Here is a 16146-nt window from a genome sequence, read left to right on the forward strand (position 1 = left end):
AGCGCCAGGTCTTGGCACGTGTCATCATCCTACCTAACTACTGCCCGCTTTATCGACTAAATATTTCTTTTCAGCTTCAAAAACTTTGCCCTGGGCGCGGCGGCTTTCTTTAGGTGTGCCAACTTGCTCATCCATCCAGAAGCAAGTACGATGACACGCGGGAAACCCAAAACTGCCGGAAGCCATTGCTCGCTGCTGCGGTGGAAATGTCACCAACAGAAACGCGACCGTCCTCGAGTGGAAATAAACAAAACGGAAAAACAGTTACGACGACGACGGCTCTGTTTCAGATCTCTGTCAAAACGAAACAAATAGCAAAACAAGCAAATTATTGTTAAAATTGTTTTGCTCTGTGCAATGCGGAAAATGGCATTTTTTAAACATCATCCAGCCCAGGGGTACGCAACCTGCAGCCGGTTTGTTGAATATAAAACTTCTACCAGCCAAAGCTTCCTACTCAACAGGTTGCCGACCCCTGGCTCAGTTCATGATTGGTGAACCTCAAGGGGAGGGACGAGACGAACTATGCAACAACCTCGAGATGTTGCACGTAACCTATTTTCGTTCACTGAATTTACCCGATTGCCTTGGTGCGAGTGAGGGTGCAGAGGTTATCCGATTCCTCCGTCTCCCGATGAACCGGGCACTACTGCATGCAAAGAAAATGGCACAGAAGAAGACAGGGACAAGCGAAAAAATGCAATCTTGTATCTGTACCAACTAAAACGAAACTCAACTCCGACAGCAACCAGCGAAGAAAATTAAATCAAGAATGTTGCAAAACAAAGATTATGACTACCGAGCCAAGAAGGGCCACTTGGAAGTGGGTCTGGAGCAGGGACTTAAGTTACAACAAACTAAAAACAACTTGCTTGACGAGCTTATGCTTTTGCTGGAGATGGCTTTTCAGTTCAGTTTTGAGCAAAAAACATACAAAAAATGGGACCATGGAATAAATAAAGCGGGAAGACGTTGGCAGCTACCGATTCATCCGAGAAAACTCCAATCATTATGTTAGCCAAGAAGAACTGGCGGAGGCTGGTTGTTTTGAATTTACATGGTAATGCTGTCGTCTTATTCAGTATTGAAGTAGGGTAAAACTGTATTTTTTTCACTTTCGTTTTAAACAACTTTAGACTTGTTAACTATAGTACCATTTTTCACTCAAAAATTTAAAAAATAATGATTGTCTTTTAAAAATTAATATACTTACAGTACCGTTCATAATTGTATAGAAATTGGAAGCACGCGCACTATCACTTCGACTTTGAACTTCCATAACTTTTAGCTCTGATGATATTTTTGATCATTTTTTTTTGCGTTAGATAGATCAACTATTACACTATTATACCACAAAATTTGAGCTTTCTGGAGTTTGTGTGGCCTGAGATACGCGAGGTGCAATATTTCAGGCATGAACCAAGAAATGCGATTTCTATAGAATTTTGGACGATTCATAAGAACAATATCGTTTAAATCCAACAATCAGAAAAAAGTGACTGGCAAAAGCAATGAAGAAAAGAAAAAATGGAATAAATGATCCATTTGTGTTTTGAAATCAGAATCTCACGATTCTGTTTTGATTTTTGGTTGAAAAAGATTTACTGGTTGTTGAACAGAGAATATGATTTTCCTATAGAAACATTCGTCCAAAATTCTATAGAAATCGCATTTCTAGGTTCATGCCTGAAATATTGCACCTCGCGTAACTTTTGATCTCATCGATAAAACTTTTCGAAAACTTCAGACATGCCAGCTTTATGTTTCAACAATCACTCTGCAAAATTTCAATAAAAAATGTAGCAATAGATATTGCAGTTTGAATGAGAAAAGTCCAAAAAGTTCGATTTTCGTAGGATTACTGTATCTCAGGCCAGGCTTGTAATTGGTCACCATCGTTTGAATTTTTCCGGAGACAACCACCACACATCGTTCGTGACAATCGTGGAGAGCGCAATCGTTTGATCGGAGAGCAAAAAAATGTCAAACGAAATTTTGATCTTTTTTGTGGTTAGTCGTTTGACTGTCATCCCTCTTGCGTAGATAATCGAGATAATCATTCCACATTGTTCGACCAACTCATCCAAACATCACCCGGCGCTGCAGAGTGACGAATTTTTTTTTTCAACAGGAGGGAGTGAATAGAAAAGATTGCATTTGCTTATTGAGTCTGTAAGTTCTGCTGCGTGAAAGAGATAGGCGATGTCGTAAACTGTCGGGAATGATGGTCGTTTGACCATCAAATTATCCCTCTCGTGTACCAAGACACGAAATTTTGTTCGACAATCACACAAAGAAGAATGAATGTCGTTTCGTTTGATGGTAGTCGACTGTTCGGCAAGTTTTCGGTCGCATTCGTTTGATGGCACGAACAATGATACTGATAAAAGCAGGCTGTGCGACTGTCAGAGAAAATGTCGATGGTTTACAAGTCTGTCTCAGGCCACACAAACTCCAGAAAGCTAAAATTTTGTGGTATAATAGTGTAATAGTTGATCTATCCAACGCAAAAAACTTGATCAAAAATATCATTGGAGTAAAAAGTTATGGAAGTTCAAAGTCGAAATGACAGTGCGCGTGCTTCCAATTTCTATAGGGGAGAATGAGGATACTTGATCCCTGGGGATACTTGATTCCTTAGCTATATCTCGAAACTGGAATGTCTTACAAAGATCAAATGTTCTAGAAAAATGTGCCAAAATGAGCAAAATAACAATGCATGTAGTTTAAAAAATTTTAACAAAATAATTGTTTGAGTAATTGAACTATGTTTGAAAAATTTCACAAAATGTAACTTGAAGATCTTTTTTCATCACTTTAAAATGTTCCTTTCATGGGAAAAAAAATGAAAAAAATATTTGTTCCAATGTATCAATCGTTCGAGCGTAAAATGAACTTCATAATACCATATTTTCAAAGCAATGGAAAACTCTCAACTTTTTTCAGAAAAAGTTTTCTAAAATGTTGATTATGGGTATAATTGATCCCCTAGAGTTGGGAACAATTGATCCCCTTTCCAAATGGCATATTCTTCTTCTGAATTGATCGTTATGATAGCTGATTACGAAATTACTAGTATTTATCCTAAAACTAATATTTATCAAACAATTGTCTGAAGAAAAGAGCATAAATAATTGATTTTTTCTTAATTATAAAAATAGCGCCTTAAAGTATGCAATGTTACTAGCGTTGAGATAAAGTTATAGAATTTTCTTCTTATGTCTGCTATAGATTGTGAAATGAGAACAAACATGACCAAAATAGTCAATTAAAATTCTACCTTGGGGTTTTGTTTGATTTTTATACAAGGATTAGGGCTTCCTGAATAAAAGATCAAGTCTTCTTCAATAGGGGATCAAGTCTCCCCTAACTTCAGAAAAATCGCAATTTTTTTACTCCCACGAAAATGCTATTAGTTCATCAACGGGTTCAAGTATCGATCTAATTTTTGGAGCATAGAAACTTCAAGTTACAAGCTTTCAGAAAATGTCAAAGACGGCGAGTTGCTAAATTTTTCCAGAAAGATATGGTGAAAATAAGAAAAGGGGATCAAGTATCCCCACTCTCCCCTACAATTATGAACGGTTCTGTACCTATCTAAACCACTCCCATCTAAACACTCATAGATCCAATCCCTGTTTTCTAGTTATATAACTTAACCGATTTTTACTAACATTATTAAATTGCTTGAGCTCTCAAAATATATTGGCATACACAAATTTTTCAGTAATCTCAAGTATTTTCAGCAAAATAAATGGTCAATTAGGGATAGTAATATCGAGTCCTTTCCCTTAAACGAATGGGGGTTTAAATTTTCGTAAAAACCGGTAACACCGGTTTAAAGATTGTTTCTTAAACAATAACAAATTTTAAGACAATACTGTGATCATGAACAAAATTTTAGCAGCGTTCTGTAGATTAAAAAGCACTATGCTGTATGATTTTCCAGATTCAAAAATTTACACGTTTCCGAAATATTTAACGATGCAAAAGAATAAGCAAAAATTAATTATACACAATTTCGTTCATAATCCTTCACTATCAATTCGAGAAGTCACGAACCGTTGCACGTTTGACGTGGTAAAAAAGCATGAAGATACTGCCAAAAATGTCAGATTAAAGGTGGTATTAGGGATAAGTTTTGAGAAAAAAAAAAGGATTGGCCAGAATCTGCCACTGTTTGTAAAATTTCACTGGATTAGAGAGCCTTAAAAGATTGCTTTCCGCTCTTGAATAAATACCTCTTTGATGTCACGGAGTTGTAAAGCAAGTTTTTTCCACTGTATGTAAATTACCGACAGATTTATTTTTATTTTGACCGATTTCGATCAGATACGATCTGTTTTAGATCTTTGTTAGTTTTTTAAGGATTATTCTAAAAAGCAAAAAAAAAATTATGACAATGTTCGAAGATCATTGAGTGTCTTGTTCTGGAATATTTCCTGGACAAGAAAAGTTTTCGAATTGAATCGGAGTTGAAAATACGTCAATGGTTTGGTAATAAATTTTCTAAATAAAAAAAAAAGTATTTTGACAAGCCTTGAGAACTTTTATTTTGAAATCTGATTTGTTCATCCATCGACCTCAAAATTAAGTAGTGCGATTATCCATGGTTCAACTTAAAATCTCAAAGTTATGTACTGTTCGGTACTCTGTTTATGTACCGAAAAACTTTCCACTGGATTCAAATTCATCGTAAAAATTAGTTGATTGATTTTAATAAATATGTAAAAATTTGAAATTTGTGATATCCAAAAATTAGGTTTTTTTTTACTTTTTGTGATTTTTCACTCTAATTAAACTATTATTACTTTAATAACAATAATGGCAGAGCAAGATTTGCGTATGATCTATTAACTTATAATGAGTTTTCACGAAAGAAACGATTTTGGTTTTACCGGAAAAGAAATAATTTTCTGATTTTTTTAACCCTTTAATGCATGACTATTTTAAAATAAGAATTACAGTCATTGATTCAAAGAAATAAAAACATTTTTATTCGAATAACAAAACTAAACAGGTTTGAAGTCGTTATTTTGAGTATTATGAAAGTTATTGCCCATCAAAGATGAAAAATAATTTTTGAAATTCTTAATTTATTCTAATACGGTTTTGCTAATTTCTTCAAAACCTTGTTAATTGAGTGCAGGAAGGTGTTTGTGATTGAATGAGACAAAAAAACTTGTTAGAATTTGCAAATCTGAAGAAATAACAGCATTTTTCCAAAAACTACTTTTTTCCAAAAAAATAAATAAATTTAATTTTTCATTTTTTTTTTGCGTACTATTTTTGATATCTCACACATACATTGAAATATCGTGATAAAAAATACCATGGACGAATTTCTTTTAATCTTCAGAATATTTTTTGTGAACACATCACTCAAAAATATCCACGCATTTTCGAGATATTTGTATTTTGATTAGTGTTGTTTTAAAACAACACTATGTATTAAAGGGTTTAATGACTATTTTGTCTGTGGACTATCGTTTCATGATTCTTAGATTTTTTTAAAAACAAAATTGTGTGAATTTTATTTTCGAAATATTGATTTCTAAAAGAATCTCAGTGTCGGGATCATTTGGTTGGTTATTTTTAGAACAATTAAAATTTTAAATAACCTAAAAGTAAAAAAAAACACGGTTTCTTTGGAAGAAAACTTTATTTTCCGAAAAAAAGCATCGCTTATTTTTACACCATTTGAATGCTGGAACATTTCCCTTTCATTTTAGCTTAAATTTGAAATAATCCATCAAGGGGTCTAGAACAGTTTTTTTGTTTGAAGATTTTTTAATCTTTTTAATAGTTTTTTCAAAGACAAAATCAAACTAATCACTGTGAAAATACTCGTCTTACCTTTAGCGTTTAACCAACTCCATATGTCAACAGCATAAATTAATAGAAAATTTCTCTGGCTACAACTTTATACAAGACGTCAAAGTGATACATATTAAGCGAAAAGTGTTGTAATGTAACAAAAAGAGTGATTATTATTTCATTTGAAAAATCTAATCAAACTTCTCATCATTGATATCACGAAGACCAGAAATAGTATTTTACGAGCTTCTTATTGATTGTAGAGTATATTAATGTTCAAAATGGTTTATTTACATCGAAAAATCAACCTTTCAAAAATTCGTTCATAATAATCTGAAGTAAAGAGCATTTGTAGGGTTTGATTATAAAAAAATGTCTCCTACTTTTCTTGAAATATAAGTTATTTATATCTTGAGCTTAGTTAGTGTGAGAATTTCATAAACAAATATTTGGGACTAGGAAACAACAACACAAAATATAAACGAGAAAATTAAGATAAATCATTTGAAAAAATATTGTAAACAACAACTTCTACAGTTTGGCTTTCGTGTTTTCAACGGTTTAAATTTTTGAAGAATGAATCAAATTTTTGTTTAAAATATCTTAAACTTTATTTATTTCCCATTTCGGAATCTTTGAAAAATTCAGAGTGAGAAAAATAGAATTTGATATTTGTTTTTGAATAACAAAACCCCATAAATGCGCGAATAATACTTCAAATAATCCTGATCAAATTTATTTAAAAGATGGATTTTTTATTGAAAATAAACCATCCTGAACATTTATACACTCTACAATCAATAATTAAGCTCATAAAATACTATTTCTGGACTTGGTAAAATCAATGATGAGAAGTTTTATTAGATTTTTCAAATGAAATAATAATCACTCTGCTCGTGACATTCTCACTCTTTTCTCTCAATCTGCATTACTTTGACGTCTTCTACAAAGTTATTGCCAGAAATTTTTTCTATTTATTCATGTTATTGACATACGTAGTAGGTTAAACGCTAAAGGTTAGACGAGCGTTTTCACAGTGATTAGTTTGATTTTGTTTGAAAAAACCATTAAAAACATTATAAATTTAAAAAAAAAATTCTTGACCCCCAATGGATTATTTCAAATTTGAGCTCATATAAAAGGGAAAGTCCCAGCTTTCAAATGTTGCAAAAATTAGCGATGTAAATTTTCGATAAATAAAATTGTTCCATTAGAGACACCGTGAAATGTTTAATGTTGACAGCATTTGATGTACCTAGTATTCTTTTTTTTTATGAATTTTCGAATAGTACTTAATATTTTTATCCATATGTGAACAATTTCATTCGAATTGGTGCCATGAAGAAATTGATTAAGGATAATTTAGTAGAAGAAGTCTTTCAACGCCGATATTCTTCCATTAAATCAAATCTGGGTAATGCACCACATTATATAAAAAAAGATTATACATTTTCTTGTTGATTATACCCCCTACCTAAGGGTCCAGCGCCGATTGACCGGCGCATAGGGCTGAGATAAAAAATCTCCACTGCTGGCGATCCGGAGCCAGCGTCTTCACTTGCTGCCAGCCAAGGTTCTCGTCAACTGTGCGGATTTCAGCGGCTAGACTTCGCCGCCACGAGCTTTTGGGCCTGCCTCTTCTTCGATGCCCATCTGGATTCCAGTCAAGCGCCTCTCTGCAAATCTCGTTTTCATCTCTTCGCAGCGTGTGCCCAATCCATCTCCACTTACGTTCCCGAATCTCGATTTCTAGCGCCTTTTGATGACACCGGCGATGAAGTTCAACGTTTGAGATCCAGTTGCCAGGCCACCAAGCGCGGATGATGTTCCGCAGGCAGCGATTCACAAAAACTTGCAGTTTTCGCGTCGTCACCGCATATGTGCACCAAGTTTCACACCCGTACAGCAATACGGATTTGACGTTTGAGTTGAAGATTCGGATCTTAGTTCGTAGAGAGATCTGGCGTGACCGCCAGATGTTTCGGAGACTCGCAAACGCAAATCGGGCTTTTCTGATCCGGGTTTCGATGTCCTTCTTGGTACCACCATCAGGCGTAATCTGGCTACCAAGATACTGGAAGCACTCCACTGTCTCAACCTGTTGTCCAGCTACCACGAAATTGGAACGATTTTCTGTATTGATTTCCATCGACTTGGTCTTTCCGACATTGATTTTGAGACCTGCTGCCTTGGAGCTTTCGGTGAGGTCGTCGAGTTTGCTCTGCATGTCTTGTTGTGTTTGGGCGAGCAAAACAATATCGTCTGCCAGGTCAAGGTCGTTCAGTTGCTCCATGGTTGAAGGATTCCACGGCAATCCTCGGTTTGGTCTACAGTCAATCGATCCAGTCAAGATCTCATCCATTACGATGAGAAAAAGCAGCGGTGACAAAATACATCCTTGTCTCACTCCAGCAGTTACCGGGATTGGTTCGGACAAGACACCGTCGTGCAAGACTTTGCACGAAAATGCCTCGTACTGTGCTTCGATGAGATGGACTAGTTTCTCTGGGACCCCTCGTCGTCTAAGAGCAGCCCAGATATTTTCGTGGTTCAGTCGGTCAAATGCTTTTTCGAAATCAACGAACACCAGCAGAAGAGAGTCCTGGAATTCGTTGATTTGTTCCAGTATTATTCGTAGCGTTGTGATGTGATCCACACATGATCGTCCGGATCGGAATCCAGCTTGTTGCCGTCGGAGTGTAGCGTCGATTTTCTCCTGGATCCTGTTCAGGATCACTTTGCAGAGTACTTTAAGGGTTGTACAGATCAAAGTTATGCCACGCCAGTTACCGCACTCTGTTAGGTCTCCTTTCTTTGGGACCTTTACGAGGATACCCTGCATCCAGTCGGCCGGGAATGTTGCAGTATCCCAAATGTCAGCGAAAAGACGGTGCAACATTTGTGCTGACAAGGCAGGGTCGGCTTTGAGCATTTCAGCAGGAATGCAATCGATTCCAGGCGCTTTGTTGGATTTCATGTCCTTGATTGCCGCTTCTATTTCAGCCAGCGTGGGCGCTTCCGAGTTGACGCCATTAATGCGACTTACTGTGGGCGCCTCGAGCTGCGAGTTCTGTTGGCCATTGCTATTTGTAACTCGGAAAAGTTGATCAAAATGCTCAGTCCAACGCTTGAGCTGATCTGTTCGATCTGTCAGCAGCTGACCTGCTCGGTTTTTCAGCGGCATTCTTGCATTAGTCCTTGCACCACTAAGGCGGCGAGAAATATCATATAATAATCGGATATCTCCAATGGCGGCGGCTCTTTCTCCCTCTTCGGCTAGGGAGTTTGTCCAGGCTCTCTTGTCTCGTCTACAAGCTCGTTTAACTGCCTTTTCCAGCTCCGCATATCGTAAGCGGGCGGCTGCTTTGGCTGACCCGGTACATGCCTGCTCAATTCCGACTTTCGCCTTTCTCCGATCATCGACCATCCTCCAAGTTTCATCCGACATCCATTCACTTCTTCTTCCACAAACTTTACCGAGAGTACCATGGCTCGTCGTGATAAAGGCATTCTTGATTCCACACCACTGTTCTTCGACTGTTCCGTCTGTCGGCAGTTCCGAGGCTCGGGATTCTAGCTGTTCAACGTATGCCCTTTTCACCTCTGGATTCTCCAACCGGCGGACGTCGTATCGACACCCGACTTTCTCCTCGCGCCGTTGGACACGCGCAACCCTCAGTCGTATCTCGCCAAGGACGAGGTGATGGTCGGATGCAATGTCTGCGCTTCGTTTGTTGCGGACATCAAGAAGGCTCCTTCTCCATTTTCGACTGATGCAGATGTGGTCAATTTGATTTTCTGTTCGGCCATCTCGGGATACCCAAGTGACCTTATGTGCTGGTCGATGGGGGAAGAGCGATCCACCGATCATCATGTTGTTGTTGCCACAAAATTCTACAAACAGCTCTCCGTTTTCGCTCATCTGTCCTAGACCATGGCACCCCATGATGCGCTCAAAGTCCTGATTATCGGAGCCAATCTTTGCGTTGAAGTCGCCTAAGTGGATTTGAATGTCACCCTTCGGAATTCTCTCAACCGCGCTGTTCAATTGACTGTAAAACTGCTCTTTCTCCTGCAAATCGGCAACGTCAGTTGGCGCATAACACTGGACCATTGTAAGGTTTCTAACCCGTGTTCTGAATCTGGCTACGATTATTCTTTCGTTTATCGGTTCCCATCTTATGAGGGCCGCATGGGCCTGCGGGCTTAACAGGAAACCAACTCCTCGTTCCCGAGTAGCATGTTCTCCTCGTATGCCAGAGTAAAGCAGTACTTGCCCGGACTGTGTCTTGTGTTCTCCAGTGTTAGGCCAACGGACTTCGCTCAGTCCCAATATTTCTAGCTTGAGGCGGCTAGCTTCTCTAGCAAGTTGAGCCAGCTTTCCTGGCTGGGCAAGGGTCAAAACATTCCAAGTTCCAATTCTAGTCCGTGTTTTCATGCTAAAAGTCGTTGCCAAAGTTCCAATTCGGTTATTTCTTCTCTCAGTTTCTGTAACAATACAAGGTATCAGGAGCAGTAGGTTGTTAGCCTAAGGTCCCTATCCCGCGATGGGGCTGCCATCTTGGACTTAGCTGGCGGGAGCCGCATTTCATAAATTCAGCCGCTTGCTGCAAGACAGACACTGTTTGAGCCGCCCCTGACCTGGAGAACAGACGCTCGGTTGTTGTTGCACGCCGCCCCTGACCTGGGGAACAGACGCGTGCGGCCACCTTCTCAGTCTGCATGCGACCAAAGCATCCACCGGGGTTGGGTACCCGATCTCCGCTTAGGTTACTCGCACCCCAGCCGGCACCGCGGGGAGGTAGAGATAGGAGTTGTGAATAAGAGGTGATATGACCACTATGGGGTCTCGTGTTGCACATTATCCACCGTTTACCAGCCATTGATTATAAGCCATGTTGATTATAAGTTACATTTATTTATCATGCAAGATAATTTCAAAAACTGAGAAGGTTCATTCAATTGAATAATTTATCTTTTAACGAAAACTTGTTTGCCAATTCAATCAATCATCCTTTCTTGTCAAAATATTGATATGCATCGATTTAAAATCTCTTGAAAATTATTCGAGTTCGGTCGAATATTTTTTTACTTTACCCCAGTTTTCAAAAACAGAAAACGTGTTAAAATATTTAAAATCATCTTATAACTTTAAGATATAGAAGTGTTTAAAATTTGATCAAAAAAGGTTGAAAATTGTTCTTGCTCCATCATAAATTATATGGACTTAGTATGCCCCCAACCACCACCTTTCTCAAGGACAGGTCCAACAATTCAATAAAACACCTCATGATGTAAAAATTTGTTCTAAGAAAATTTGATGGTTGATTCTTAAGTATTGTTTGGTTTGTGCCATATTGTATGTTAATTTTGTATGGGAGACGAGTCTCCTTCAATTTGAGGCGGTTTGAAAGTATTATAGAAACCATCTCCGACCCTAAAAATTCTCATATCAAAATTCAGATTGATCAGATCAGCAGTCATCTAGTCTATAGGGAACAGACGGACAAACATTCATTTTTTTATTTATAGATCAAGTTCTTTCGAGGTTAAGAAGTTTATTTTTCAAAAAAGTCAATAATTTATTTTATACTTTTGGGCACTTTTTTGGCGAAACTGTAGAACATCCTAAAAATTTTGAAAATTTAAGTTTTAATTTTATTTAGAGATGAATCACCATAATTGTTGTTTGTTACTTAATTTTATTGGCCATATCGGTGAAAAGTCCATTTTTTAAGAACATCTTAAAATTATGCAATTTTGTTGGCGGATAGAAAGTTGGAAGAAGTGAAAAGTGGTGAAATTAAACGGGTAGAACTTATAAGAAGCATTTTCATCACGTACTAAATTTTTGTTCGGCATGGGCCAACTTCTTTGAAAAAAGTAGATACATACAGAGTTGCTACAGTTCGTCCGCACTGCAAGTTTCCGCTTGTGGGGCGAACCACGCTTGACCTACTAATGTGTGCAGGTATATGCCGATGCCACTCTGTATTTACTACTTCATAATAGTAGACCCGTGTTGAAAAAAAAAGATATTTGATGATAATGATTCTAAATAAATTCTAACCGCTTATTTTCACCATCTTTCATTTCTTCTAACTTTCCATGCGTCTATAAAAATTTCATAAATTTAAAATGTCTTTACTAGAATGGACATCACTTTTTACCGAAAAAGCCGATAAAATTAAGTAACAAATCCAAATAACTATCCCGAAGACCGATTTTGATTTTGACTTCTGAGAGAAAAGATATTCAAGTTTTCTTCTTGTTTATTTTCCCAAAATCAGTAAAACAAACCGGGAATTGTGACGAAGTTTTCAAAGAGATTTAAACTTAATTGAACAAATTGTTTTTAAAACAAATGACTTACCCTTACTCCTAACCGTCGGCATTTCTAATGACCTTTTCATACCTCGAAAGCTTAAAAACCAAACATCGCCTTCAATTATGGTCCCATACAAAAACAGTTTGACCAGCTTATTGAGTGCTCTTTCACTACGAAAATATTAACTGAACAAATCTGATAACCTGTTAAATGTCTACCTTCGGGAGACTGCTTCCAGTAACTGTTCATTTGCCTAACAATTGAGCACATGTTGACTCACCATGGTCGGCAATAAATCATCATGAGGCTCTGTGTACAAAGTACGACGGCCATCCTCCTAAGTCTGAGGCCCCTAAGCTTTGCGCCAAGGACTTAAAGGCAACTCTCCACTTGGCAAAGTTTCTTTGTTCCCTTTTCACCCGATCAACCATAAATTTATTTTCGCGCAACCTTTTCTTCGCCAGCTAGCTAACCATTTACCTTGTTTTTCTTTCGGCAGGTTTATCCCACTCCACCACCCCCGGCTCCAGTCGGAATCGGTGCTAGTTCCTACATCATGCAGCAGCAGCAGCCTCCACGAGTATGGAGCCAACTTTTGCCGAACGTGTCTTCTTCAGCCTCCGCGCCATCGTTCCTCACAGCGCCAATGGCGGCGTCCTCTAGCATGGCATCGGGTTACATCCAGCCGCCCAGCGATGACAATAACAACAGTCTAAGCAAAATTTCCGCAATACTTAAGCCAGTCATGCGCAGTGCAAGCAACTTGAGCCATAATGGCAACGTTGGAGACCTACATTTCTCAAAACATCAACAACATCGATGTCCGCAAAGGCCGAACTCCGAACCAGAAGAAGAACGGCGGCTATGCAGCAGCAGCAGCATAGAGAATGCAACTGGATCAAGTTCCACCAACACTATGCAATGGATGCATCGTTACAGCCGCCGTCGCCTCCAATCAACGGATGAACTCAATGCTGATGCGACGGCGACGCTCTCGGCGGCTGCTACGGATGAACATTCAAAGCAGACTGAGCAACAAAACACAAATCCGTTTAACGACCTGCAACAGCATTACCCACAAACGGGAGGGTTCGACGGCGACGTCGATGAATATCAACAACATGCGCTGGTTAATGGAACGGCGTTGAATGGTTTGGATCGCGTCGCGTCATTTAGTAGTGTGCGGATCGTGAACGGAGAAGCAACAACTGCGTGCGGAAGTTTTGTTGACGCGTCGGAACGTCGTTTTTTCGCTTCGACCGACCAGCGACGAAACCAACAACAACAGCAACAACGGTCGACGGATATCGAGCGGAATTCCGTTTTCGGAGACCAAAACAACAATAATAATTATTCCAGTGGGTCAACCTACAATAATAGGCGGTACAGGGCTTTGGATAGTTTGAAGGGTTTCGGTCGAAGCGTGAGAGATCGGTTCGCGAATATCATGCGTTTGAACGTGCCAGCTGCCCCCGAGGGCAGCCGGACCAGTGTTTACATTCCGTCCTCGGAAGGGACGATTGCTAGTGTGGATCTTCAAGGCAATAATAGTGGTCACGAGGCTGGATCTAGGCCTACCCTTACCATACAAGTGAATCGAGTGGATACCAACAATCAGCAGCAGAATGATGTCGTCAATAATGCGTCTTCAGGCGTGAGCATCGTTAATTGCTATCGCGAAACGCCTGTGAGCGCGACGACGTCGAAGGAAAATGCTACCAGTGATTCCAATGATGGTGAAAGTGGTCTTGAATGTCAATTCAATCCAAGTGATGTTAACAGTGCTAATCCTAATGCAAATAAAATTCCTGTAAATATCAGTGCAAGTGCAGAGCAAATGGTTCATGTTTCTAACGACACGATCGTGGCGAGTGGTGATTATTTAGCCCACGATCAAAATCAAAATCCTACGATCAAGCGTAGCCATAGTGTACATAATAGCAGCAGCGACCAGCAAACTATTCTCCCATACCCCCAAACGGATATCGACCAGATCGAGCAGAACTTGAGCCGCACCTACACTTCGACGGAGGCTCAAACTGACAGTCTCCCCCCAATTACAAGTGCCCCAGTGCCCCTTCGCGAAACGCACCCCTACCCAACCCAACCGATCCTTGCAACTCCTACTCACCCCACCCTACTCCTTACCCCTCCCTTGACCGAGTTCAATACCCGTGAGCATAGGCGCCGTGAACGTCGGGAGCGTCGCCAAGCGCGCAACCGAATGCAGCATGTCCATCCGATGGACCAGCAGCCGTTGCGTCCGGCTCCGTTGGAAATTATTCCGGATATTTTGCACAGCCATCTACCGCCACCATATACAACGCTTCCGATGGGGGCAACGGCGGTTCTAGCAGGACCTCCGCCCCCTTTGCCGATAGCAGCCGTACCCCTGGGGCACCATCATCGCGGTGGGCCACTTGGGGTTGCTGCTGCTGCTGCCGTCCCTGGAGTAGTAGAGGATTGCAGATACACGTTCCCGATCCCGATCATAAGAAGGTGGGTGGGGTCATTGATTTGAATCTGTTATGAACTGAGACATGTATGAGGAAATGTTCATCAAACAGCCTGTCGAGATTTGTCTTATCGTAGCAACAAGTAGTTAACAAGTCTCTCCTTTCCATTGCCCAAAGTGCTGCGTCAACACTGCCTAGAACCACCTCGTGCAATGTTCAAAGCGTTTAATCATTTCTATCAAAATAAAATGATGAGATTCATTCTTATATGTGACCGAAGAACTTCTGTTCAAAATATGCTGAGTACATTACAATGGCTCTCAGTTAAGCAGCGAGTGACGTATCAAACCATGATCTTGATATTTAAAGTTGTAAAAGGAATAGCACCAGAATAATCAGAGGAACTGACCTTCATCGCTATGAAACTCGTTTTGCCAGTGAGATAAGAGCAGCTTCATTGTCATTAGCATCCACATAGCATTCATTATTTTATAGAGGAATAAAAATGTATAACACTTAACCTATGGAAATCAAGTGAGAAGAAATCTTGACAAATTTTAAAAATAAATGTTTGGCGTTCGTGAAAAACAATATTAGTATATAGTACGTGTTATAATAAGCTAGGTTTTAAATTACATGATGATGATGAACAAATCTCAAATGCAATGCGATCTGGGGAAAGGTAAAACACTGAAAATGGACTCATGTGTGTGTGTGGGATGGGATTGCACCCCTAAATGTCCCTTTTCCCAGATGGTCACTGTTCTAAAGTTGAGCAGCAAAAAAAGCAATAAATATAAAATGCAATTATGGACGTACATGGGAACAAATCCAGTAAGATCCAACGAATCAATTGATCAAAAACTACATGAGACATTTTATAAAAATAACTATTAGAATAATCTTGCCCAATTACCCATGTTCGAGGGTTGGTGGAGGACATAATTATCATCATCATCATGTGTCATGCCTGCAAATTTGATATACGAAAATGAATCCCTCAACAAACAGCTGACGATCGTTAAACATTTTAGCTGAAAATTTCTTGGGAAAAACAGTGTTTTGAATCCTCAAGGACCAAAAGTGTAAAACAAATGAAAATTAACTTTCAATTTGATCCCAGAAGAATTTGATATTCAACTTGCACTGGAAAACTTTAAAAATATCTATAATTTTCTTGATTATTTTTGCCCCTGGAATTAAGAATCACCTTCAACACTTCTTCGAATATAAGTGTAGGTGATTAGAAAGGATAACGTGGGATTGGGAAAATAAAAAAAAATCAGTTTTTTCTCCTAGCCAAAACATTTCCTATAAAATAAAAGACTTGCGGCCTGTATTTCTTCTTTTCAACGAAATCGCTGTAACATTTAAATATACATTGCAGAGATTACTACGGGCAGGCCAACCATGTGGTAAATACCGCAAAAGATACTGAAAAAAGGTTGTATCTCACCAAATATGTATGTGATTAATAAAAAGCACACATTCTTCGCTGATTCGGAACCGTAGATCTAAAGTTGAGAGAAGCGAGGCTGATGCTGT

General features: G+C 39.1%; 1 protein-coding gene across 3 annotated transcripts in view; it reads left to right on the forward strand.

Moving 5' to 3' along the window:
- LOC129751445 (uncharacterized) overlaps positions 1-16146 on the forward strand; it is a 561460-nt gene that overhangs the window by 70633 nt on the left and 474681 nt on the right. For all 3 annotated transcript variants that reach the window (XM_055746966.1, XM_055746964.1, XM_055746965.1), the window contains one exon: positions 12645-14644. In XM_055746966.1, the coding sequence (XP_055602941.1) occupies positions 12645-14644 (2000 nt within the window). The remainder of the gene's footprint in view (positions 1-12644; positions 14645-16146) is intronic.

Source organism: Uranotaenia lowii, chromosome 3 (assembly GCF_029784155.1).
Source record: "Uranotaenia lowii strain MFRU-FL chromosome 3, ASM2978415v1, whole genome shotgun sequence".
Lineage (NCBI taxonomy): Eukaryota > Metazoa > Arthropoda > Insecta > Diptera > Culicidae > Uranotaenia > Uranotaenia lowii.